At 39.5% G+C, this 25,818-nt stretch overlaps 1 protein-coding gene and 1 long non-coding RNA gene across 2 annotated transcripts in view; one reads left to right on the plus strand and one right to left on the minus strand.

Moving 5' to 3' along the window:
• The window catches only part of PARVA (parvin alpha), a 154,570-nt gene that overhangs the window by 100,129 nt on the left and 28,623 nt on the right, over positions 1 to 25,818 (plus strand). The window contains exons 2-5 of the mRNA XM_019729368.2: positions 2,913 to 3,002; positions 3,084 to 3,154; positions 4,733 to 4,835; positions 24,816 to 24,956. Of these exons, the coding sequence (XP_019584927.1) occupies positions 2,913 to 3,002; positions 3,084 to 3,154; positions 4,733 to 4,835; positions 24,816 to 24,956 (405 nt within the window). The remainder of the gene's footprint in view (positions 1 to 2,912; positions 3,003 to 3,083; positions 3,155 to 4,732; positions 4,836 to 24,815; positions 24,957 to 25,818) is intronic.
• LOC141572237 (uncharacterized) overlaps positions 11,780 to 25,818 on the minus strand; it is a 156,119-nt gene continuing 142,080 nt past the window's right edge. Inside the window, exon 3 of the long non-coding RNA XR_012497521.1 lies at positions 11,780 to 11,942. This is a non-coding gene — a long non-coding RNA (uncharacterized LOC141572237). The remainder of the gene's footprint in view (positions 11,943 to 25,818) is intronic.

The raw sequence follows: 25,818 nt of genomic DNA on the forward strand, positions 1-25,818 counted from the left end.
TGCAGCTTTTCCCTGCTTACAAAATGTAAGCTAGAAATGCTGCCCCAGAAATGTACACACATGCACATGTATGTACACATACCACACAGGGTCAGGCCAAAATATAATTTACTTTTCCTGAGGACAAGCTGGAATCCTTCTTTGCATCCTGTATTCTGCTTTGGCAAATTGTGCTTCAACTCATAGCCTGTGCTATTGAAGGATGGTCTAAACAGTTTTGATTATTCATTTATTTAACAAATAGTTCTTAAGTGCTTACTGTGCATAAGGTATTATTTTAAGTAATAATAATAATAGCATATATTCATATAGTACTTACCAGGTACCAGGGACTCTTTTAAGCATGTTACATATATTAACTCATTTGATCTTCTTAAAAACCCTAGCAGGTAGGCAATATTATCATCCCCATTTTGCAGATAAGGAAACAGGTATAAGAGGTCGATGAACTTGCCGAAGGTCACATAGCTAGTAAGTGATCCTGGATTTGAATCTAGGAAGTCTGGCTCCTCTTTGGGGATCTAATAGTAAACAAGAAAAAAGTGCCAGTCTTCCCACAGCTTACATTCTGGTGGGGGGAGATAGATAAAAGACATGTAAATAATGATCATTTCAGATCATGACGAGTGCTTGAAGAACAGAAAACATGAGAGGGAGGCAGGTAGTTAATCAGAGGGTCTTATAGGTCTTAGGAGTCGGGGTTTGATTTTGAGTATAATGGGAAGCTACAGGAGACTGTATCACCCTATTTACATCTTTATTATTCTGATTGTGCTATTGGAAGTAGAATATGATCAGAAAGCAGTAGACCAGTTAGAAGGTAGTTCTGGTTGTCCAGGCGAAAGATGGCCTGAAATAGGATGATGGTGGTGGAGAGGGTGAGAAGCAGTTGGCATTGGGTCCTGGTTTGGAGGTGGAGCCCACAAAACTTGCCAACGTATTGGCTACTAAATGTGAGCAAAAAAAAAGAAGTTAAAAATAATTCCTCGGATTTTGGCTTACACCATTGTATATATGGTGGGACCCTTTACTAAAGAGGATAAGAATAGGGGAAGAACAGTCTTGTATCAGTGTTGTTATGGTGGGGATGAGAGTATTGAAAATCACGAGTTCTGTTTTGTTTGTGTAAATTTGAAACCTCTCTTAATAGACATACAAGGAGATATCCGAGTAAGACTGGCTAATGGCTACCATATTGGACAGCACAGACCTGGGGAGAATGTAGACAGAGAAGGTCCTGGCCAGGAGCTAGTGTCTTCCTTGTTTAGTAAGCCCAGCCTCGCACCCACATTTCAGCATGACTTGATTTCCACTGCCCATTATTTGCATAGCTGTGCTTGTTTAAGTAATGGAAATCTTGCTTCTCTGTGAGAAATAGTCTGGAAAAGAAGCAAACTGCCAGTCCTAGGAGGAATATTAGAAGAAATTATAGAAATCTAAGGAAACAATTGTTCTTCGCTAGAAAGCAAATGCAGTCCTATATTTATAGAATCATTTAAGCCTTGAAGATATTGCTTATATTTTTCATTATGTTTTATGGGGGAGAATTATATAGTGGTGGGCATCTGTGAATTTGGAGATTCAAGACGGTGACTGGCTGATATCCCCTATGAATGTCAAGGGCCCACAGCCACGGGAATAAATACCAGCTTCACAATGCTAGTCGTGTCTCTTTGGGGTAGAGTGTGTTTCACTCTTTGTTAGGCAATCTCGTTCTCCATCCAACTGCAACCATCAGTGAGTTTGCTAATATGAAAGAACTCTTTGTAAGCGGCTGCCTTGTGCTTAAGAGTTCTTGCAAGTATATACTGGCAATCGGTGAAGCCAGAGTCAATAAAAAATAAAATAAAATGGAAAGATGGGACATTGCTTCTATTAAGGTTGATTGCAGCTGCCATGTTAGCTCTTTAAGGACCTATTGCTGGTCTATGCTTTCAGAGAAAATGGTCTTTTTGTGCTTAATTGGTGAAAAGTTATTATCCAAACTGCAATTGAATAGAGGTGAGGGGATTTAAGTCACCACTTTTAGGAGAGGTAATCCAAGGTCAGCACTCAGCAGAGTCTATCACACAACGGGTTTTCTGGTAGGAATTTTTGTTTGTTTTTTGTTGTGTGTTTTTTTTAACCAAGACTTCATGTAGGAGACGGGTAAGGGGAAAGGATCAGGCTGAAAGTCTTTCATGGTCATTGACTTCTTTTTATTTTTCTTGAAAGTGGAATTGTAGGTTCCTAGGATTTGGAAACCATAGAAGGGCTTGCTGGTTCTCCAGTGGTGCCGTGTATGTTCAGCTGAGGAAACAGGCCTAGAGAGAGGGGTGAGGTTCTTGGCCTCAGGGCCCACAATGCGTTAGAGCCGAAGGCACAGGACCAGAGACCAGCGAAGAGGCTAAACTGAGACATTGTCGAGCAGTGGCACTGGGGTGGGGTGAAACGGGGAGGTAGCACAATAAAAAAAAAAAATACTCAGCGAAGCCAAATCAGGAGAGAGGTCACAGCAGGGTTGAGCCAAGGATGGAAATGGCTTACAACATAAATGTGGCCTTCACATGGTGACTTCATTCATCCAGTCCACCACTGTCAGGTGTCCACTGTGACCAGACAGCAAGCTCTTGAAGGAGGGACAACAGGAGGCGAAAGGCAAAGACTTAAGAAAGCCGTCCGTACCCACCTCACTTCCATTTATTCCAAGATCATTTCTGAGAGGAGCAGAAAACTCCCTGTTTCTCTGAGGGAAGGGAATGAGGTGACAGTTGGAAGAAGTGAGAGGAAAGGAACAATTTGGTCCTATTTGCAGGGAAAGGCAGGGAATCGATTGCAGGCTGAGCAACAGCTGTAATCTAACTTTAGTGCTTTGATTTCTCATGTGTTGCCAATGAGCTGCAGTGTGACCCCGCACTTGCTTCTCCTTGCAGTGTCAGAGCTTCAGGAGGAGGGCATGAACGCAATCAACCTGCCCCTCAGCCCGATCCCCTTCGAGCTGGACCCTGAGGACACGATGCTGGGTACGTGGGTCTCTTCTTCTCTGGGGTGGCCTGATGCCTTCTAGTGGAACCATCCCCACTGATTTCCTTTTCTTTTTAAAGAGGAGAATGAAGTGCGAACAATGGTGGATCCAAACTCACGCAGTGACCCCAAGCTTCAAGAACTAATGAAGGTAAGAAAACATTAGGAGGGGCTTCCAGTGCCTCTCAGGCTGAACAGCTGTCTCTAGACCACCTGCCCTGTGCAGGTACCACGTGAGCCACTGCAGAGAGAATAGTCACAGCAATCCCTGCCTGCCGGCAGCTCCTGGTCCAGTAGGTGGACATATAAATTTCACAAAACTGGGACATGACGAATGTCCAATTAATTATGTTGATCAGAAGCAGCAAAGAAGTTAGTGCAAAGAAGTTCATTTGCTAGGATCTTATAGTTCACACAGTCCTTTCACTGTTTTTCTCAAGGACCCTCAAAAGCTCGCTGTGAAGTAGGAATTACTATCATCCGCATTTTACAGATGATGAAACTGTCTCAGAAAAACCAAATGGTTTGTTTTTGGTCACAGCTGAGTGGGGGAGATGGAATTCAAGCAGAAATAAAGGAGATTAAATGAAATATTATATATAATGCACCTGGCACAGGGGTTGGCATGTGGTCATCCCTCGAAAAATGTTCATTTCATCCCTCTTCTAATTCCCCATCCTGTTTCTTCTTCTTCAACTTCTCCAAGCTTCACTTAACACAAGCCAAAAAGGGCACTGGATGTCAGACTGATTCATTCAAGATGCAAGTTGAATAATATATCATTTTCCTGCTGAAAACCTACGTGCAGTTTCCTATCAACCGCAGGTTGAAGCCCACACTCCTGGTGGTGGTATTTGGTGTCTCCACACCCTACCTGCCTCTTCAACCTCAGATTGTCCCCTGCCTAGTGACACGGAAACACCAGACCTGCTCATGGTGGCTTTCCATACACACTGTGCTTGTTTCCCACACTCCCCACTGTCATGCAGCCCCTCTGACCAGATGCCTCGACCTACTCTTCACGGTGGGGGCAAAATGGGGCATGTCCTCCAGGGAGCCTTCTGTAAACCCTGGTGCTATTACTCAACCCCTCTTTGTGCTGTTATGGGTCCCTGAATTTGGTTCTATCACTGTAGTCACCTCCGTGATACTTCTGTCTTCATCACTAAATGGTGAGTTTCTCGAGGTTAGACTGTCTCTTTTTTTTTTTATCATTGCACCCTCAGGATCCAGCACAGAGTGTGACACGTAGCAGGTATTAATAAATGGTGGGTGGATGGATGGGTGATGGATGGATGGAGGGAGAGAGGAAACAAAGGAAGAGAGGACAGGGAGGTACACACACAGAGGGCCGTAGATCACGGCATTCGTGGGTAAACCTGGCATTTCAACGCTAGCTTGTGTAACTCCAAAGCCCATTCCTTGGCTGGTACAAAGCCACACAGCCAAACACTGTGTGAATGTTGCTTGCCATTAGGGTAAGGAATGGTAGGGGGCCAGAATATATTAGCAGGGACACTGGTGCCACCAGCACGAGAAGGGCTTATACCTGAAAATTATCAGAGCCTCTGGGGCTCACACTTATAGCTACTTGTCCACACATGTGGCTCATGTGGATAGTTCTGCTGCTTTCAAAATCTGAAGTTCATTTAGATTTCAGTTGTCCAGGATAAGAAAGCTGGTCTATAGAAACATAGCCCATGACTGTTCTCTTATTCTCTATCTCTAGGTATTAATTGACTGGATTAACGATGTGTTGGTTGGAGAGAGAATCATTGTGAAAGACCTGGCTGAAGATTTATATGATGGACAAGTCTTGCAGAAGCTTTTTGGTAAGAGGAGAGTTGAATGTTGCCGGGCATCTCTTTACATAGCAGGTGGATGGGTTACGTACTCGTAGTTAGGAGTTATTCCCAGTTCACAGCGGTTCACCTAGAATGGAATGTGAATGTGTACAGTGTGGGTTAACAGACAGTGGAGGCTTTAGATGTCCTCTCAGAATCTGTTTTATATGAAGCAATTGCAAAGGGACTCTCAATGACCAGCTGGGTCTGCTGCCCCCAGCAGTTGAGGATCATCAGCTGAGTAGATGAAAAGACTCCACTGTACTGGAAAACATGCCTCACCCACTCCAGGAAATTGTGCGCTTGTGGCCTCTGTAGGTATATCGACGTGTGTGTGTGTGTGGGGGGGCACATTTATGTGTTTATATACCTGTCACCCGTGTGTGTGTGGGGGGGAGCACGAGTATGTGTGTATGGACCTGGGTGACCTGTGGACCTGTGTACATGTATGAGTGCGTGTGTATGTGTACCGCTGTGTCCTATGGATGCGTGTGTTCTTCTGTGTTTCCCGGTCTAGGTTGGGTGCAAGTGTGTGGGAATATATGTCTGTGGTGTTAGCCTCTGTGTCTGTCACCTCTGTGAAGGTATGTGTCCCCACGTCGGTTCACAGCTATGCATATGAAAATGTAAGGCCATGGGGAAGAGAAAGGAGAATTCAGGGATGATCTTAGTGTTGAAAGGACAAATTCATCTTGAATAAATTTCTCCCCTCCCTGTTCTCTATGTTTTCTCTTGTCCAAAGCTGTTCCAGGTTCTAGACTTTTCATGCTTAACTGCCCACTACTAGACACCTGAACCCATGGTTCTCTTCTACCTCAGAGGTTTGGACAAAAGAAAATGATTACCGTGTTTCCCCGAAAATAAGACCAGGTCTTATATTAAGTCTTGCTCCAAAAGACGCATTAGGGCTTATGTTCAGGGGATGTCATTCTGAAAAATCATGCTAGGGCTTATTTTCTGGTTAGGCCTTATTTTCGGGGAAACACGGTATTCGATTAAGGTATATGTTTTGGGGAGGAATACCACAGAAGTGATATTTCCTTCTCATTGGAGCATATCAGGGAACGTATGATGTTAACATCTTATTACAAGTGATGCTAAACTTGATCATGTGGTTACAATAGTGTCTTCCAGGTTTCTTCACTGTAAAGTTGCTGTTTTTCTCTTTATAATTAGTTTATTTGAGGGGAGATAGTTTAAGACTGCAAATATCTTGTTTCTCCTTAAACTGCTCCCACTAATTTTAATTGGTGGAACACATCTGCCTCAATTATTACTGTGGTGGTCTTATGGAGATTTTCTATTCTCCTTATTCCTTCTGCATTTATTAATTGGAATTCTTCTGTAAGGAAACGTTGTCCCCTATTCCTCATTTACTTATTTATGTCAGTATGGACACGAGGGTACTTATTTCATACTTTACATTATAATCCAATACTATCATCATTCTTTTTTTTTTTTTTCTGATATTCTTCCAGCTTTGACCCTTGGGAGCTCTTTCAGGTTGGCCCCTGGACACTTTCAATATACTGCCTCATATTTTTTTCTTAGCACTTCCTTACTTTCTGGCATTATAAGATGTACCAGGCCCATCTTATGTGTTATTTACTCTGGCTCTGGAATCAACCACTTCTCCAAGGAGCCCTGATTTCTTTTATCAGAAATAGTATTTAGAGGGATGGTTGGTTAGCTTAGCTCAATTGGTTAGAACGTGGTGCTGATAACACCAAGGTTGCCTGTTCGATGCCCGCATGAGCCACTGTGAGCTATGCCCACCTAAAAGAAAAAAAAAAATGGTGTTTCAAAATCAATATTAATGAGTGTTTTTCTAATTACAGTTGACATACACTATTATATTAGTTTCAAGTACCCAACACAGTGATTAGACATCTATATATATTATGAAGCGATCACTCTGAGAAATCTAATACCCACCTGGCAGTATATGTAGTTATTACAATATTATTGACTATACTCCCTATGCTGTCCTTTACATCCCCGTGACTACTTTATAAGTACCAATTTGCACATCTTAATCCCTTTCACCCATTCCCTCAACTCCCATCCCATCTGGTGACCACCAGTTTGTATCTACAAGTTTGCTTCTGTTTTCCTTGTTCATATATTTTTTTATTTTTTACATTCCACATATAAGCAAAATTATATGGTATTTGTCTTTGACTTATTTCAGTTAACGTAATACACTCTAGGCCCATCCATGTTGTCATAAATGGTAATAAGATTTCATTCTTTTTTATGGCTGAGTAATATTCCATTGTATATATGTACCACATCTTCTTTACCCAGTTGTCTATTGATGAACACTTGCTTCCATATCTTGGCTGTTGTAAATAATGCTGCAATGAACATATGGATTCACATGTCCCTTCGAAGTAGTGTTTTGTGTTTCTTTGGATAAATACCCAAAAGTAGAATTGCTGGGTCATATGTAAGTTCTATTTTTTAATTTTTTGAGGAACCTCCCTATTATCTTCCATAGTGGCTGTACCAATTTACAATCCCACCAACAGTGCAGGAGGGTTTTCCTTTTTTCCACATCCTTGCCAACACTTATTTGTGTTTTGTTTTGTTTTTAATTAAAGTTTATTGGGGTGACAATTGTTAGTGGGAATGGAGAAAGTAAGCATGCTGAAGAAAATGGAATACCCTAAATATCAAACACTTATTTGTTGATGTGTTGATGATAACTATTCAAACAGGTTGGAAGTTATATCTCATTTTGGTTTTAATTTGCATTGCCCTGATGATTAGTGACACTGAGCATCTTTTCATGTTATTGGCCATGTGTGTGTCCTTTTCAGAGAAAGATCTACTCAGGTCCTCTGCCCATTTTTTAATTGGATTTTTTTTTAATGTTAAGTTGTATGAGTTCCTTTTATGTTTTGGATATTAACCCCTTATTGGAAATATCACTGGCAAATATCTTCTCCCATTCAGTAGGTTGTCTTTTCATTTCATTGATGGTTTTCTTCTCTGTGCAGAAACTTTTGAGTTTGATGTAGTCCCATTTATTTTTTCTTTTGTTTTCCTTGCCCAAGAAGACATACTCAGATAAATACTGCTAAGAGTGATGTCACAGAGTTCACTGCCCATGTTTTCTTCTGGGAGTTTTATGGTTTTAAGTCTTACATTTAAGTCTTTAATATGTTTTGAGTTTATTGTTGCATATGGTATAAGAAAGTCGTCTAGTTTCTTTTTTTTTCTTCTTTTTTTTTGTTTTTTTTGCATGTGTCTGTTTCAATACAATTTATTGAAGAGATTGTCTTTACCCCATTGTATATTCTTGCCTCCTTTTTCATAGATTAATTGACCATCAAGGTGTGGGTTTATTTCTGGGCTCTCTATTCTGTTCCATTAATCTAGGCGTCTTTCTGCCAGTGCCCTGCTATTCTGATTACTGTAGACTTGTGTGATAACAGGTAGCACGAACAGGTAGTTCTTCTTTCTCAAGATTGCTTTGGCTATTTCGGGTCTTTTGTGGTTACATATAAATTTCAGGATTACTTATTCTAGTTCTAGTTCTGTGAAAAACGCCATTGGTATTTTGATAGGGATTGCACTGAATCTGTAGATTGCTTTGGGTAATATGGACATTTAGATTGTCTTTTCATTTTGTTGATGGTTTCCTTTGCTGTGCAAAAACGTTTTAGTTTGATGTAGTGCCTCTGTTTCCCTTGCCTGTGGAGACATATCAAAAAAAAAAAAAAATATATTACTAAGAGCAATGTCAAAGAGTTTATTGCCTACTTTTTTTCTTCTAGGAGTTTTATGTCCATCAATATTTGCTTTATATATTTAGGTGCGCCTACATTGGGTACAGAAATGTTTACAAGAGTTATATCCTCTTGTTGGATTGATCTCTTTATCATTATAAAATACTCTTTTTTGTCAATTGTTACAGCCTTTGTTTTAAAGTCCATTTTGTCTCATATGAGTATTGCTACCCCAGCTTTTTTTTTTTCATTTCTATTTGCATGAAATGTATTTTTCCATCCCTTTACTTTGAGTCTGTGTGCGCTTTCCAGCTGAAGTAGGTCTCTTGTGGGCAGATATGTAAGGGTCTAGTTTTCTTATCCATTCAGCCACCCTACATCTTTTGATAGGAGCAGTTAGTCCATTTCCATTTAACGTGATTACTGACAGGTATACAGTTAGAGCACTTTTATTCATTGTTTTCTGATTGGTTTTGTAGTCTCTGTTCCTTTCTTAATCTCTTGCATGTCGATGACTTTTCTATAGTGTTGTGTTTGGATTCTTTTGTCTTTATTTCTTGTATATCTCTTCTAAAGTTTTGGTTTGTGGTTACCAAGTACTTCATCTATGCCCTGCTATGTTTATAGCAGTCTATTTTAAGTTGATGGTCACTTAAGTTTGAACACATTCTAAAATCACTTCTATTTTTACTTAGCCCATCCATGTTTATGCTTTTGTCATTCTTTTTCACTTCTTTTGTGAATGTGTGTCGGTGTGTATCCCTTGGGAGTGGCTCTGGTGTGGGCCAAACAAAGTTAGCTGCCACTTGTGCTAGGCTTGGGGCCTCCTGGTGGGAGTTACAAAGTTATCTGTGGTTGGTTGCCACTCGTGCTAGGCTTGCAGGCACTTTGGAGAGGCTATGCTGTGAACCAAGGCTGGCTGCCACTTGGTAGCAGGTTGGGACTCTGGTGGGCACCACAATGTGAGATGAGGCCATTCACCACTTGTGCTGGGCTTATGTCTGCTTTAGTTGAAACTACGTTCCAAGCCAATACTGGGCACCAGTTCTGCCAGATTTCGGACCATGTGCTGGGATTTACAATGTAGGTTGAGTCCAGCTGCTCCTTCTGCTGTGCTTGGGGCCACTTAGCAAGAGGTACAGGGCATGCTGAGGCCAACCACTGCTTGTTTGGGGTTTGTGGACCTTTGAGAGAATTTAAGCAAGTCCACAGCGTGAGCGGAGGCAGGGTGTTACATGGAGGAGCCACTAGAAGAAGTTTAGGTTTGGTATGCAAGTTGGAGTGGGGCAGGGTCTCATGGATTTGCCCAGGCAAGGCAAATGGTATTAGCTAGGTTAATGGAGAGCTCAGATTTGGCGCGCACCTGCAATGGACTGGCTGGGTGAGAGGGAAGCTCCTCACAGGAACAATGGTGCCTGCCAGCATTTCCATCCCTGGAGAGAGCCGCACCGTCCCCTACTCTTCCAGCCCTCACCCTAAAGCTGGTCCATTTAGTTTCTCCCTGTATGTTCCTGACACTTTATGAGCTGCTGCCCCACCACTGGAGCCCTGAGCAAGTGAGTTTGCGAGCGAGTGAGTCCCCATGTGGACCCCTCAAGAGGAGTGCCTTTGACTCTAGCAGCCCTGCATCTCACTCAGACACAATCCCTGCTGGTTTTCACAGCCAGCTATTCGGGGGACTCCTCTTCCTGGTGCTGGGACCCCCTCGTTCCTCACAGGGGACCTCTGCAGCTGAGCTATCCCTCCCCGTTTTTAACCCCCACGTGTGGGTGTGGAACACGCCTGTCCCTCCTCTCCAGCAGTCTCCGTGTGCTGTTTCTTTATGTCCTTAATTATAGGATTTCTGCTCTGCTGGTCTTCAGGTGGTTCTCAGTGATGGCTGTCATATAATTTGGTGGTAATTTTGATGTGGTCATGGGAGGAGGTGAGTACAGTGTTGACCTACTCCACCATCTTCACTGTAAGTTATTAGTATGTTTTAACTTGCAACTTGTAGCACAAACATCTATGCATAGGTATAGCACTAAGATGAATCAGGTATGACATTTCCAGAAATTCAGCTTCAAATTGTCCCTGAGCTGGGTATGGAGAATAGGAGGGGGCTAAGTTTGGGATTAGTAAACTAACCGTGAACAACTGGCACTTAGAAGAAGATGGAAAAGGTGTGTGTAGGTAATCCAGGAGTCCAGATGTGCCACTAGGCAGCAGGATCTAGAGTCCAGGAAGCCATGTTGTTGATATTATGGAGCAAGGACTCAGAACCTAGAGATGAGCAATATGTGGAAGGATCTCTTGGCAAAGGTTATGTTTAGGTGAAAGCTTGAGTAGGTGAGCATACCTGAGATGACAGGTGGACTTGGCTAAAAAGCACTGGCTGGGTGTTCTCTGATCGCAAGCTCTGTGAGGGCAGCACCGTACCTGGTTTTCCTTTGTGTGGCCAGATGCTACTTGCTCAACCGCAGTGTCTGGTATGCTTGCCCTTCTCAGAGTCCCTGCGCATGTGGGTGAGGTTCTCCTGGAGCAGCCTCCCTCCCGTCCTTTCCGAGCTGCCTAACCCTGCTGGCCACTGCTGCCGCTGTTCGCGGGGTCTTCCCTCTTGCCCTAAGAGCAGAACTGAGTGTAACTTTTCCTGGAAGCAGGTGTCGATGGGAGGTAGAGGGGAGGAGAGAAACACCAGCTAACAGTGCATTAGTAAGGATAGCAACTCTGTTTGCAACCAGGGCTCAGTCCTACGGGGGTCTCTCTGAGAAACCAGGTGACAACACTTCCCAGGAGATGTAGTAGGAAGGGGTGTTTATCTTATGGCTCCCATCACCCTGTGGTTAAGGATTGCCTGTGTAGGAATTAAGAACCTCCCGTTTGTACTCCTGGCGGAGAAAGAGAGCTTCAGAGCTGGAGATGGGAACTATCAGTGTGCTGGGAGCTGTCTGCAGCTACAGGTGGGCCAGAGAGCTCCAGAAAGGGGCTGTAACATCATCCAGGGGGACCAGAGGATACAATTTCTGGTTTAAGAGTGGCTCCTCCTGACCTTAGCTTTCTCTGTACCACTCATAATGCACCAGGGAAAAATCAGATGCTGGCCATTGTGGCGTGCCTTATTTCTGACACCTACCCCTACCGTCTCATGGCAATGGCTCCAGCCCTTTCCACACCTCAGAATGAAGAGAAAGTTCTTACCCCATGCCAAAAACTCACCTCATTTCCTTTCCCAGCATTAGCCACTTCTCAGGGTGTTGATAGAAGCAGCATCCTCTGTTCCCTCTGGCTATCCTCTGACCATCAGGAAAGTCACAGAATTTCCCAACCTCTCAGGTATGCAGTTGCGTTTGTGGTCACCTTGTTACATTTGCTTCCCTAATACCTAGGCGATAGATGTAACTGAGTAAGAGAGGCAGAAGATGAAGGATTCTGGGAAAGTGCCTGTACCGGATAGTCATTTCATTTGACCATGGGCTGCTGCCTGTTTCTTACTGAGGTTTCCTGACTTGAGATGGCTATGTGAGTTTCCTTATGGTATGTTTTATTTGACTGGGTCTTATCTTTGAACATGTGCATGTACCAGGAACAGAAAAGGCTTGTTTTGAGAGATGAAAGTCATAAGGTTCTTCCTTCTGATTTTCACAATAGCACATGACGGAAATAGCATCTTCTTAAGGAATGAGACCAAAGGGTCCCTTGGGCCTAAAGGTTCTACAGGAGGGTTTTTCGTTTTGTTTTGGTATATATATGTTTTTCTCTATGATAGGCCCTAGAGAGTACATCTTACACTGATCTTGGTCAAATGTTTATTAAGCAACAACCATTGGATTTGCTATATGCTAACTGCTGAGTTTAGGGTTTATAAAGGTACATTTGTCACAGTGCTGCCTTCAGGTAACTCACAACCTTGTAGCACAAAGGGCTGTGGAATATCAAGTAGGAGCTTAGGGAAGGCATCATGAAAGCGGGGCATCTTGAATGGGGCCTTATGGAAGGACCAGAATTTCAACCACATGAGGAAGGAGAACATTCTAGTCCGCACAATGCAAGTGTTGCTGGTAAGCCCCGTTGATTTCAGTGTGAGTGAAGGGAGTGTGTTGTAGAGAAAAGGAGCGAGTGGGTAGGTGATCGTCAGGACCTGTGGGGTGGGGTATGTGACTAGCCCAGATGTAAACCCAGATCTTGGCTTCGAACCCCGCTGTCCAATGATAGAAACCAGGGTGTCTGGAGAAGTGGCAGACACTGGGACTAGAAGACTAGACACAAGGCCTATAGAAGATGAGCCTGGAGCAGCTTGCTGTGCTAAAAAGAGGTGTTGAGAAAAAAGAATAATAATCTATGGGGCAGCTTGTTGAAAGTGTTCAGGACCAACCTGAAAGATCTCCCAGTGGCAAAAAAAGATGAAATAATTTGAGCAAAAAGAAAGAAAGAAAAGAAGAATGACAGCATTAGATTACAACCCAAAGTCTAAAATAAATAGCCTTAAGTCCATATTGATATAAATGAATGGCTGAATAAATAAATTAGGAGGTACAACTCTTCCTTAGAGAATAATTCCAAATAATTTATGTAGTTACAACCCCTTCAAGGAGGTAGAGATTAACTCCCTTGACTGGACTGTATGTAGTGACTGGCTTCCAATGATTGTAGTACAGACACTACTTGGGACAATTGATCTAAGTTAATAACGTCAGTGATAAGTCATATTGATAGCATGTAACTACTGATGGCTTACGAGCAAAGTGACAAGATCAGAAATGGGGGCTTTAAGAAGGTAACCTAGGAACAGTAGGAGGGTTGCTGAGAGGCAATGGAGGAAACTCCAGCAAAGTATCTCCTTGTGAGATAATGATGGTATCAAACTAGAGGAGTGGCAGTATAGATGGGACAAGCTTTAAGAGAACCTAGTGAGGTAGGAAATGAACAGCTAACGTACACCAGGCTGACACTGAGTGGTAGATGTCAGATGGGGATTACCCCATGAATCTAGGAGGAGCAGCGTCTTGAAGGGTTTTGATCCTATTGGTTTTGCGAGTTGCTTTCTTACACCCAAAAGTACTTAAGCTGAAGTAGCAGCTGTGCTAAAATTGAAACAGGAATGAAGAGAAAGGCGATCTGAGTTCCAATCTTGGTTCTACCACTAAAACATTTCTCTGCAGCTATTATCCCTCTTCTGTAAAACCAAGAAGATGGCCTACATTGGACAGCTGAACAGTCCAATGCAGCACCTATTCACATGTAGCTATTAAAAATCATTAAAAAATGCATTTACTTAGTCACACACCAGCTACATTTCAAGTGTTCAATAGCCAAATGTGTCTAGTGGCTACCATATTGGATAGTGCAGAAATGAACATTTCCATCATAGAAGTTCTGTTGGACAGCACTGCTTTAAGGTCTTCCTGCTATACCACTCATTGATTCTAGGATAGTTTAAGATAATGTATACTGCTATTCTTAAACTGGAGGAGGCATTTTCTGGTCTCTGAAAAGCTCAAAAGCTGGATAAAACTCTTATTATTATTTTATTTATAAATAGTAGACAATAAACTGTCTCTGTAAAATGGGACTGGAGAACTTGAGACTACCATGAGAAGAGGAGACTTAATTTTCATAACTTGAATTTTTTTCAATGTTTGTATATTATCAATCTTATAAAAAGTGGTAGAGTACATATGTAAATTTCAGTAACAAAACTGAATCTATTAGTAGTTGTCAAATAATTGTTGATCCATTACAACAGCTATCCCAAGTAAAATAGAAAGAAAAGGAAACTACCTAAATATGATAAAGACCATTATATAAAACCTAATAGTGAACATATTAAGCGGTGAAATATCAAAGACATGGTATTAGATACAAGTCAGAGATGACGGCTCTCACCACTGTTATAAGTGTTTTGGATGATGTAATAAAACAGGAAAATCTTCATGTTCAACATTATAGCTAACTAGATATCCAGACAAATTCTGTATACTTTCTGTGTACTGCATACTTTAAAAATCCAGACAAGTCTTTAAAAACACATTTTTGTATTGCATGGCTAAATTGGTATGGAAGAGAAGAAAATTCTTCTAATGCCAAAAACAAGGAAATGTAAATCCAGTGAGATATGTCTTAATTCCTAATGGCTTATAGCCTGAGGTTTAATAGGTTACACATTAAACCTCAGGCTATAAGCCATTATAAGGGTCAAGAGACAAAGCCTGGACAGAGTCAGAGCAGACGTTGGATCAGAGACCCCTAAATAGAGCCAGGATCTCTGATGGGCAATACTTTCAGTGGGTAAATTATAAAATCTTGTCCCACAAAGAGAGAGTTAGATATGAAAGGAACAGAAAAATAAAAGTCTGCCCTTGATAATTCCTTATCAAATCTCTGTACTCACACAGATTTAGGACTAGTATTCACAGTACTTATGTGACTTTAAAATGTCCAAGTTGAAAATGTAGTTAAAAGTTGTCCCAGTTTATCAGTGCTCCCCAAGACAGAAGCAAAAATATGTCCTTTTAGAGAAATGAACTTTAATCCAAGGCCACAAAGAACTCCCAGATATAAAATTCCAAAGAAAATGAGCTCAAAATCAGAAATCACCAAACATGAGAAACAAGCTACAATGAGCAAGCACCAACAGAAACAATAGACTGTAGATTCATCCCACAAATTCTATATAGATTAGCAATTTACCAGTTATGGAATATAAAGTATGTTTAATATGTCAAAATAAAAGTTTTAAAGGCTATTGGAAGGATAAAAGAACAAGTAACTATCAAAATTGGACAGGTAGATCTGAAAGAGAGCCAAATAGAACTAGGAATGAAAAAAAAGTAATGATGAAATTAGAAATCTCAGGGGATTAGACACAGCTAAAGAAGGAATTGGGTGAACTAGAAGATGGAATTAAAGAAATTACCCAGAATGTAGTATAGAGAGAATAATATGGAAAATAGAAAGAGAATTAAAAGACATAGAGATTATTCTAAGAAGATTCAGCATAAGCCTAATTGGAATTCTAGCAGAAGAGAAAGAGAAGAGAGTACAGGCAATATTTGAAGACATAGTGAATGAGAATTTTCTAGAATTGATAAAAGTTATGAATTCTCAGATTCTGGAAGCTCAGGGGATCCCAAACCACATAAATAACAAGTCTATACCTGCAGACTTCATAATGAAACCTAAGAACACTGAAGACAAAGAAATGATTAAAAGCCAAGAGAGAAGATGGATTACCGATGATGGAACAAGAGACTGAAAGCTGTCTTTCATAAGGAACAATTACAGCCAAAAGACAATGAAGTAAAATCTTCAAAGTGCAGAGAAAAAAAAAGTCAACTTATAAGTTTATACTCAGAAAAAAACCCTGCTTTTAAAAATGAGAAATGACAGAATTTTAAACAAGCATACCAACAGGCCCTCACTAAAAGAAATTTCTAAAAGATATACTCCAGGAAAAAGGAAAATGAACCAAAAAGAAAGATCTGAAATGCAACAAAAAATGATGAGAAAAGATTACCATGGTGGGTAGATTGAAGTAATAATTGAATGAATATAAAACAATCACAATAATGTCTAATTTAAAAAAATTAAGATAGAATCAGAATCCCAAAGAATTATAGCACTTAAGTCAGAAAGAGTGTGATTGGAGTTAGTGTACTGAGGTCCTTGTATTATTTAGTGTGTTGCTAAAGGTACTAATTAAGATTCTATTACATTAAATACACATGATAAATTTTCTAGAAAAATTATTAAAATAATAAAAACTGTGTGTGTAACCTTCCTACCAACAATGGGGAGAAAATGAAATGAGCCGGAGTAGAGACCCTAATCCTAAGAAGGCAAGGATGCAAGGGAGGATAAAGAATCAGAAAAGCAGAATACTACAAAGTTCAAAATAAGTTGGTAGAAGTGAATTAAAGTATAGTGGTAAACCCAGTCAATGAAAATTGACTTTACCCATTTAAATGACAAAGACTGTCAGACTAGGAATCAAAACAAAATCTTGCTATGGCTATTTACAAGAGACTGTCTTAATATATGAAGACACAGAAAGTTTGAAAGAGTGTAAATAATTATACATACTAGACTAATACTAGTTAAAAGAAAGTTGGGGTAACTTTTACTATCAGACAAAATAGACATTAAGGCAAAAGCATTACTACAGAGAATCTACATATAGATGAGACTAAAGTTACCAGGAAAATATAGATATTATACCTAAATGCACTTTTGTGCATCAAATATATGAAAATTAAAAAATGACAATCAAAATTACAAGAAAAACCTGAGAAATCTGCCATCACAGTGATAGATTTTTAACATATTTCTCTTAATAACACATTAATTAAAAAGTTCATAAGTATAGGGCTGGCCCAGTGGCTCAGGCAGTTAGAGCTCCATGCTCCTAACTCCGAAGGCTGGCGGTTCAATTCCCACATGGGCCAGTGGGCTCTCAACCACAAGGTTGCCAGTTCAATTCCTCGAGTCCCGCAAGGGATGGTGGGCTCCGCCCCCTGCAACTAAGATTGAACATGGCACCTTGAGTTGAGCTGCCACTGAGCTCCCGGATGGCTCAGTTGGTTGGAGTGTGTCCTCTCAACCACAAGGTTGCCGGTTTCGACTCCTTCAAGGGATGGTGGGCTGTGCCCCCTGCAACTAGCAATGGCAACTGGACCTGGAGCTGAGCTGCGCCCTCCACAACTAAGACTGAAAGGACAACAACTTGAAGCTGAATGGCACCCTCCACAACTAAGATTGAAAGGACAACAATTTGACTTGGGAAAAAAAAGTCCTGGAAGTACACACTGTTCCCCAATAAAGTCCTGTTCCAAAAAAAAAAAAAAAAATCGTAAGTATAGAGAAGCTTTGAACAATACAATTGTCCAAATAACCGGCCATACCCCAAAACTGGAGTAGTCTCATTCTTTTCAACTGCACATGGAACACTTACAAAATTTGACTATGTCTACATAGTAAGTCTCAACAAATTATTACAGACTAAATTCTCTGACAGTGATGCAATAATTTAAGAAATATTAACTAACCCTCCCCATATAATTGGAAACACAAATATAATAACTCACAAATTGCTCATGCTGGAAAGAGGATTTTATGTATTCTAATACTTTGAGGGGTGGTTACATTAATAAATTGCTCATGCTGGAAAGAGGATTTTATGTATTCTAATACTTTGAGGAGTGGTTACATTAATATAGTATGATTTATATGGCAACTGCGTTCATTTGAACATCTCAGCTCTTCTACCATTCAGAGTAATTGAGTTTATTCTTCCCTGTCTTGATACTTCAGAACTTTTGAATACTGTTTCATTGTTTTCTAAAAATAATCTCTCCAAAAGTGTATTTGGATGCTAACGTCAAAAACAAATGAAAGATTCACGAAATATTCCTACCTGAGAAAATTTTCTTAAAAGCAATCTATTTAAAAAATCATGCTCACTACTTTATAACAAGTTAAATTAATGATGAATAATTCAGAACTATAGAAACATGAGAGAAACAACTTCCTGGAATACTAAATTTTCTGCAAAAGAAAATTTTCACAGTGCTAGTTGAAATTTGCCTGATAAAGAAAAAAAAGAGGAAAACCAGGAGTCTTGAAAAATAAATTACCTTTAAATTCCTAGCAACACTGAGTGAAATTACTCTATAACTACAGGAACATTGGAGTGGATCTCTTAAATTTTGAGGGTTGATTATTTTAAAAATAAAATAGGGGTTAGGAATAGCAGAAGTTCTCAATCTTTTAAAATGTCATAAAATTGAAATAAGTGATATAAGCTTACAAAATAGAGAGAAATGTGTTTTATTTTATTGGCATACCCAAAGAATGCTATAGAACTAACAAGAGGATTTGGTAAGATGATTGTATTCATGAAAAAAATAATCTTGTAAGACAACAGCTGTTCTTTTTTTCAGCAATAATCAATTGGTTGCAATAAACATACATGATGTTTATTACAACTTTATTACAAATAGGAAAACAGTGGGATATAATCTGAGTGTATATCTATAGGGAAATGGTTGTATAAATCAGATAAAAGAAAGAGTTATATTGATATATATTGATGTAGAAAGACACCAATATGTGATATATGTTTGAGTGACACATATATCATATAGAGACATATAGAGACTAAAAAGACACTAGAAAAGATCAGTGAAACTAAGCTGTATTTTTGAAAAAAATTAACAAAATTGACAAGCATTTAGCTAGATGAGAGCGAGGGAGGGTAAGAGGAGGTGGAGAGAGGGAGAGGAAGAGGAAAAGGGGGAGAGACAGAGAGAGAGAACTCAAATGAAACCAAATGAAAGAGAAGACATTACAGCTGATATCACAGAAATACAAAGGATCATAAGAGACTACTATGAACAATTATATACCAACAAAATGGACAACTTAAAAGAAATGGATAAATTTTTAGAAACACACAACCTACAAGACTGAATCATCAAGAAATAGAAAATCTGAGCAAACAGATTACTAGTAACGAGATTGAATCAATAATTAACCTTACAGCAAACAAAATCCCAGGACCAGATGGCTTCACTGGTGACTTCTACCAAATATTTAAATTCTTTTCAAACTCTTCCCAAAAATAGAAAAGGGAACACTTCTAATCTCATTTTATGAGACCAGCGTTACCCTGATACCAAAACCAGACAAGGATGCCACAGCAAAAGAAAATTACAGGCCAATATCCCTAATGAACATAGAAGCAAATTTTTCAACAAAATACTAGCAAACTGAATTCAACAATACATTAAAAGGACCATACACCATGATCAAGTGGGATTTATTCCAGGGATGCAAGGATGGTTCAACATCCACACATCTATGTGATACACCACATTAACAAAATGAAGAATAAAATCATATGATTATTTCAATAGATGCAGAAAAAGCATTTGACAAAATCCAATATCCTTTCATGATAAAAACTCCATATAAAATAGGTACAAAGGGGACATACCTCAACATAATAATACTAAAGACCATATGTAACAACCCACAGCTAAGATCATACTCAATGGTGAAAAGTTGAAAGCTTTTCCTCTAAGATCAGGAACAAGACAAGGATGCTCACTCGAGCCACTTTTATTCAGCATAGTATTAGAAGTTCTAGCCAGAGCAAGTAGGCAAGAAAATTAAATCATGCAAATCAGAAAAGGAGAAATAAAACTGTTACTATTTGCAGATGACATGATATTAGATATAGAAAACCCTAAAGGACCCACCAAAAAACTATTAGAACTAATAAACAAATTCAGTAAAGTTGCAGGATACAAAATCAATATACAAAAATCTGTTGTATTTCTATACAGTAATAATAAACTATCAGGGGGAGAAATTAAGAAACTGATCCCATGTACAATTGCATTAAAATAATAAAATACCAAGGAATAAATTTAACCAAGGAGGTGAAAGATCTGTATACTGAGAACTATAAAACACTTATGAATGAAATTGACAAAGGCACAAATAAATGGAAAGATATTTTGTGCCCATGGATTGGAAGAACTAATACTGTTAAAATGTCCATACTACACAAAGCACTCTACAGATTCAGTGCAATCTTTATCAAAATTCCACTGGAATTTTTCACAGAAATAGAACAAAAATCCTAAAATTTGTATGGAATCATAAAAGATTCCAAATAGTGAAAGGAATTCTTGGACAGAAAAAAAACAAGCTGGCCGGCCAGGTGGCTCAGGAGGTTAGCGCTCCATGCTCCTAACTCCAAAGGCTGCCGGCTCGATTCCCACATGGGCCAGTGGGCTCTCAACCACAAGGTTGCCAGTTCCATTCCTCGAGTCCCACAAGGGATGGTGGGCAGTGCCCCTTGCAACTAAGATCGAACACGGCACCTTGAGCTGAGCTGCCACTGAGCTCCCGGATGGCTCAGTTGGTTGGAGCGCATCCTCTCAACCACAAGGTTGCCGGTTTGACTCTCGCAAGGGATGGTGGGCTGTGCCCCCTGCAACTAGCAATGGCAACTGGACCTGGAGCTGAGCTGCGCCCTCCACAACTAAGACTGAAAGGACAACAACTTGAAGTTGAATGGCATCCTCCACAACTAAGATTGAAAGGACAACAACTTGACTTGGAAAAAAAAAGTCCTGAAAGCACACACTGTTCCCCAATAAAGTCCTGTTCCCCTTCCCCAATAAAATCTTTAAAACAAAAAAAAGAAAGAAAGCTGAAGGCATCACGCTCCCTGATTTCAAACTATATTACATAGCTATAGTAGTCAAAACAGTATGGTATTGGCATAAAAACAGAAAATAGATCAATGGAACCGAACAGAAAGCCTAGAAATAAAGCCACACTTATATGTTCAATTAATTTATAACAAATGAGCCAAGAATATGCAGTACCTTCAAAAAATGGTGTTGGAAAAACTGACAGCCACATGCAAAAGAATAAAACTGGACCAATATCTTACACTATGCACAAGAGCTAACTCAAAATGGATTAAAGACTTGAACATAAGATCTGAAACCATAAAACACTTAGAGGAAAACATAAGTGGTAATCTTTTAACATTGGTCTTGGCTATGATTTTTTGGATTTCACACCAAAAGCAAAGACAATGAGAGCAAAAATTAAAAAGTGGGACACATAAAACTAAAAAGTTTCTGCACAGCAAAGGAAACCATCAACAAAATGAAAAGGCAACACCCTAAAAAAATATTTGCAACTCATATATATCTGATAAAGGGTTAATAACCAAAATATATAAAGAGCCCATATAACTCAATATCAAAAATAACCCATAAAACTCAATAGAAAAAAAGTAAGTTGGATTAAAAAAGTAAGTTATTTTAAGTTCGATTAAAATATGGACAGAAGATCTAAATGGACACTTTTCCAGAGAAGACATACAGATGGCCGACAGGTACATGAAAAGGTATTCAACATCACTAATCATCGCAAATCAAAACCACAATGAGCTATCACCTCACACCTGTTATAATGGCTATGATCAAAAGACAAGAAATAAGTGTTGGTGAGGATGTGGAGAAAAGGGAACCCTTGTGCACTGTATGTGGGAATGTAAATTGGTGCAGCCACTATAGATAACAATATGGAAGTTCCTCAAAAAATTAAAAATAGAACTACCAGATGATCCAGAACTTCACTTCTGGGTATTTATCTGAAAAAAACAAAAACACAACCTTGAAAAAATACCTGCACCCCCATGTTCCTTGCAGCATTATTTACAATAGCCAGCACATAGACACAACCTAAATGTCCATCAGCAGATGAATGGACAGAGCAAATATGGTGTGTGTGTACATATACTGTGTTTCCCCCAAAACAAGACCGAGTCTTATATTAATTTTTGCTCCAAAAGACGCATTGGGGCTTATGTTCAAGGGATGTCATCCTGAAAAATCATGCTAGGGCTTATTTTCCAGTTAGGTTTTATTTTCAGGGAAACATGGTATACATGTGTATGTATATGTGGATGGATGGATGTATATGTACATATAAATGTGGGGTGTGTGTGTGTGTATAAAATGAAATATAATTTGTCCATAAAAAAGAATGAAATCCTGCCATTTGCAACAACAGAAAGAAAAATACCATATGATCTCACTTATATGCCAAATCTATCACCAAAAAAAACCACGCTCATAGATACAGAGAACAGATTGGTGGTTGTCAGAGACCAGGCATCGGGGTGGGGAGTGGAGTACACGGGTGAAAGTGGTCAGAGATACTACAAAGAAAAAAGGATATATATTGACATAGAAATATACTCATGATATGTGTTTGAGTGGGAAAGAAACCTGTATACATGGTAATCTGACTTCCATTAACAGCGAGAACTGAGCGAGAACGCTCTGTTTGTGTGTGAATTCTGAGCATGAAGGACACACCTAAAACTGTTCATTAGGGTCACTTCAAGATATTCTCTTTCTCAGATCCAAATAATACCAATGTCAATGCCTAAAATACAATATGCAGCAACAAAAATTAAAAGCAAAAAGATAAACCCAAAGCATAACAAAAGTGGAAAAAAATAAAGCAGAATTACATTTTCTAAAAATTTAGTAATGCCAAAGAAACGAAGCAAAGCAATAAAAACCTTTTTGAACAAACGATGCCAGATGCAAAAAAACAAAACAAAACAAAAAAACAGACTTTTTTTTCAATTTTAGGAAGAATGTATTATAATTTTAGTATCATAGACTACTTTAAAAGACTGGTGGAAACAGAAAAACAATGAGTGTTCCAGGACATATTGTGTAAAGTCCAAGTTTTTAAAGAATGAGAACAGAATGGACCAATAGTGCAAAAAAAAAAAAGTTATTGACCTAGAAAACAGACTCAGAGACTTAAGCTATTCACTCTAAGAAATCCAATGCCAACAGAAGGTTATAAATATGAAAATTCATAGGCAATAATGTAATACAACAGGGCTAGGAAACAAGTGTGTCTCATGCTGCCGCAGCTCCCCTTCCTACCCCCCCCCACACACACACACACAGACACACAGCCCACTCTGAAGACAGCCATCACTAATCTATCCCAGCAGTGTTTCCCTCTGAGCCAAGATAAGGCTTTACAAATTTCCTTAACTTAGCGCCTTCGGCAGCCTCTACCAAACTATCAAAATTGTAGTTGCAATGCAGGATGAAAACAACTCGTCATTTCTTCAATAGAAGAGGATACAAGATAAGAATTCACAACCTAAAAATGGAAAAGGTATACAGGGTCTCTTCAAGGTTTAACATTCAAGAGGAAAACATTTAGACATGTGCTTGTTAAATCCCTGAACTTGAGAAATAAAGAATGATGGCTTTAAGCAACTAAAGAGCAAGATAATAGTTCAGGCCATCACAGATAAGAACAGCTTGAGGTCATCCTATTAAAGTGCTGAAAAGAATTCGTAACTCCACAGAACCTGCAGAAATTCTCCAGTGGGCAACCTCCATCTCCAAAGAGTTACCCAAGGGGCCTTTGACTTGGAGAAGCTAGAGCTACTTAAAAATAAAATAAATAATGTAAGAAATAAGGGAATCATTGATATATTGTAAAGTTTAATTACTTTGATGGCAGCCTTAAAAATGAGGGGAAAAGATATTTTAAATGTTTCAGAATGTCAGTTCTATTAATCCTGAAAGAGCTGTCTAGGGCAAATTAAGTGAGTCCAACAGCAGACAACATATTTCTCGTTAGGGAGTCCAAAGTTGTTCTTTTTAATAGACAAAAATAGGAATTTAGACTAATAAAAAGCAAAACACGGTCTACTCATTTTAAGTGTTAAGGGGTTATGCCATTGCATACAAGAACCATTGATTTTAAAACACGATTCTATAAGTATCACTCAAAAGGGGAAAAAACTATTGGGCAAAGCTTTCTTATGGCTTAGAATTTTTATTTTCTCTTTTTTGAAAGTGCTTTTGTCAGGTTATTGAGACATAGAAGTGACTACACTATGCAGAGCTATGACCAAACACTCATCCATGGAAGCAGTGATAAGTCTTAATATTTTCCACCCATCTTGACAGCAATTGTAGGATGTCATCAATATTAAGACACAACGTGATTTCAGGGCTGTTAAAATGTGTGTCTTAGAATTGATGAAATAGAACATACTAAATAAGTTACCTCCCAGGAGGGTTTTAAAGGAAAGAAGGTGCTTAAAAAAAGATAAATATAATTTAGCATGACACATATTGTACTACAAGGAATGTACAAAATGCACTGAATAAAGAATAACCCATGCCCAGGGGAAGCACAAAAGGCTATCCAGTTGGGGCACAGAGACGTCCTTGGAGAAGGCAGAACTGAAGAGCGAAAACCCCAGAATGATAGAAAAGAGTTTACATATGACAGACTCGGTTAAATGCTCACTTCTAAGGTCCTGGGATCTTAAAATTTGGGGATTCAAGACATTGCAAGGTTTTCACGGTACTGGTGCTATCATAGCCACCGTCAGGAGAAAGGGGGAGCAGTGTCCCTCACGTATAGGCACACTGTAGAGATACTGTGGGTTTCGTTCCAGGTCACCAAAGCAAAGCGGGTCATAATCTTTTTTGTTAGTGGAGGGTTTTGCCTTCGATTTGTAAAAAACACAGTATCTGTGGGGGGCATTAAAGTAGAGCACAATAAAACGCATGCCTGTGTATGTATATGTTGAGTGCATGAATGTGTAAGTGCATGCATGTGACTTAGGGTTGTCTGTAGCTGCAGCTAACAGCTGTGTTTTCCCTTGTCACCCCAGAGAAACTTGAGAGTGAGAAGCTGAACGTTGCTGAGGTCACCCAGTCAGAGATTGCTCAGAAGCAAAAGCTGCAAACTGTCCTGGAGAAGATCAACGAAACCCTGAAACTTCCTCCCAGAAGCATCAAGTGGAATGTGGACTGTGAGTTGTACAATGAAAAATGGGACTGTTAAGTGATGTCTGTGGTCCCTACCATGAGGTTTCCCCAGGAAGCCATCCAGTAAGCTGGCAGGCCCTGTGTGGGTGCAAACCCATTTATCTTTCTAAGGAAGGACACAGCTCATCCTACATACCTTTGGGAAAAATAACATGTCAAAATCCAGGACACTTTCCTATAAAAGGCTTTCTGTAGAAAGCTCATGTGAGATTGGGAAGGGAAGGAAACTCATATTTGTTGAGCTACTTACGCATGCCAGACAAACTTTTGAGAATGCGGCTGTCTCCAGCTTGTAGAGGCTTGGGGGAGCTGAGATCCCTACATTCAGGCAGCTGAGAAGCTGGGGAGCAAGAAATATGGCTCTGTTCCAAAGCCCACGTCTTTCTCCTCACCCCCTTATTTTCCAGAAAAAGCAAAGATATGGCTGAGATTGTAGGCACTGGAACAGGATTTTTAAATTCAGTTTTGACAGCTAGTACAGCTCAAGGATTTCAGAAAATATAAACCATTCATTCTTCTGCTGCCTCAAGGGCCTTGTTGTCTAATAGGGACTTAATGAGTCCATATCAGAACCAACATTAAATCAGCAGACTGGTGACAACATTATTTCCCGTAGGGAGTCCAAAGTTGTTTTGTGTTTTGCAATAGATAAAAATATGAATTTATATTGGTAAAATGATTTAAATTATGTTCTTTGCCTTTGTTTTAAGTATTAACGGGCTCAATGCTATACCTTATTACATCCAATTTAGGCAACTTAGAATAGACACATCCCCCCCATAAAAATACCTTTCAAACTTGGGAAAGAAAAAGGAATCTTCACCTCCTAACTTAGAGACCCAGTAG

The sequence above is a fragment of the Rhinolophus sinicus genome, linkage group LG06 (genome assembly GCF_036562045.2).
Source record: "Rhinolophus sinicus isolate RSC01 linkage group LG06, ASM3656204v1, whole genome shotgun sequence".
Taxonomy (NCBI): Eukaryota; Metazoa; Chordata; class Mammalia; order Chiroptera; family Rhinolophidae; genus Rhinolophus; species Rhinolophus sinicus.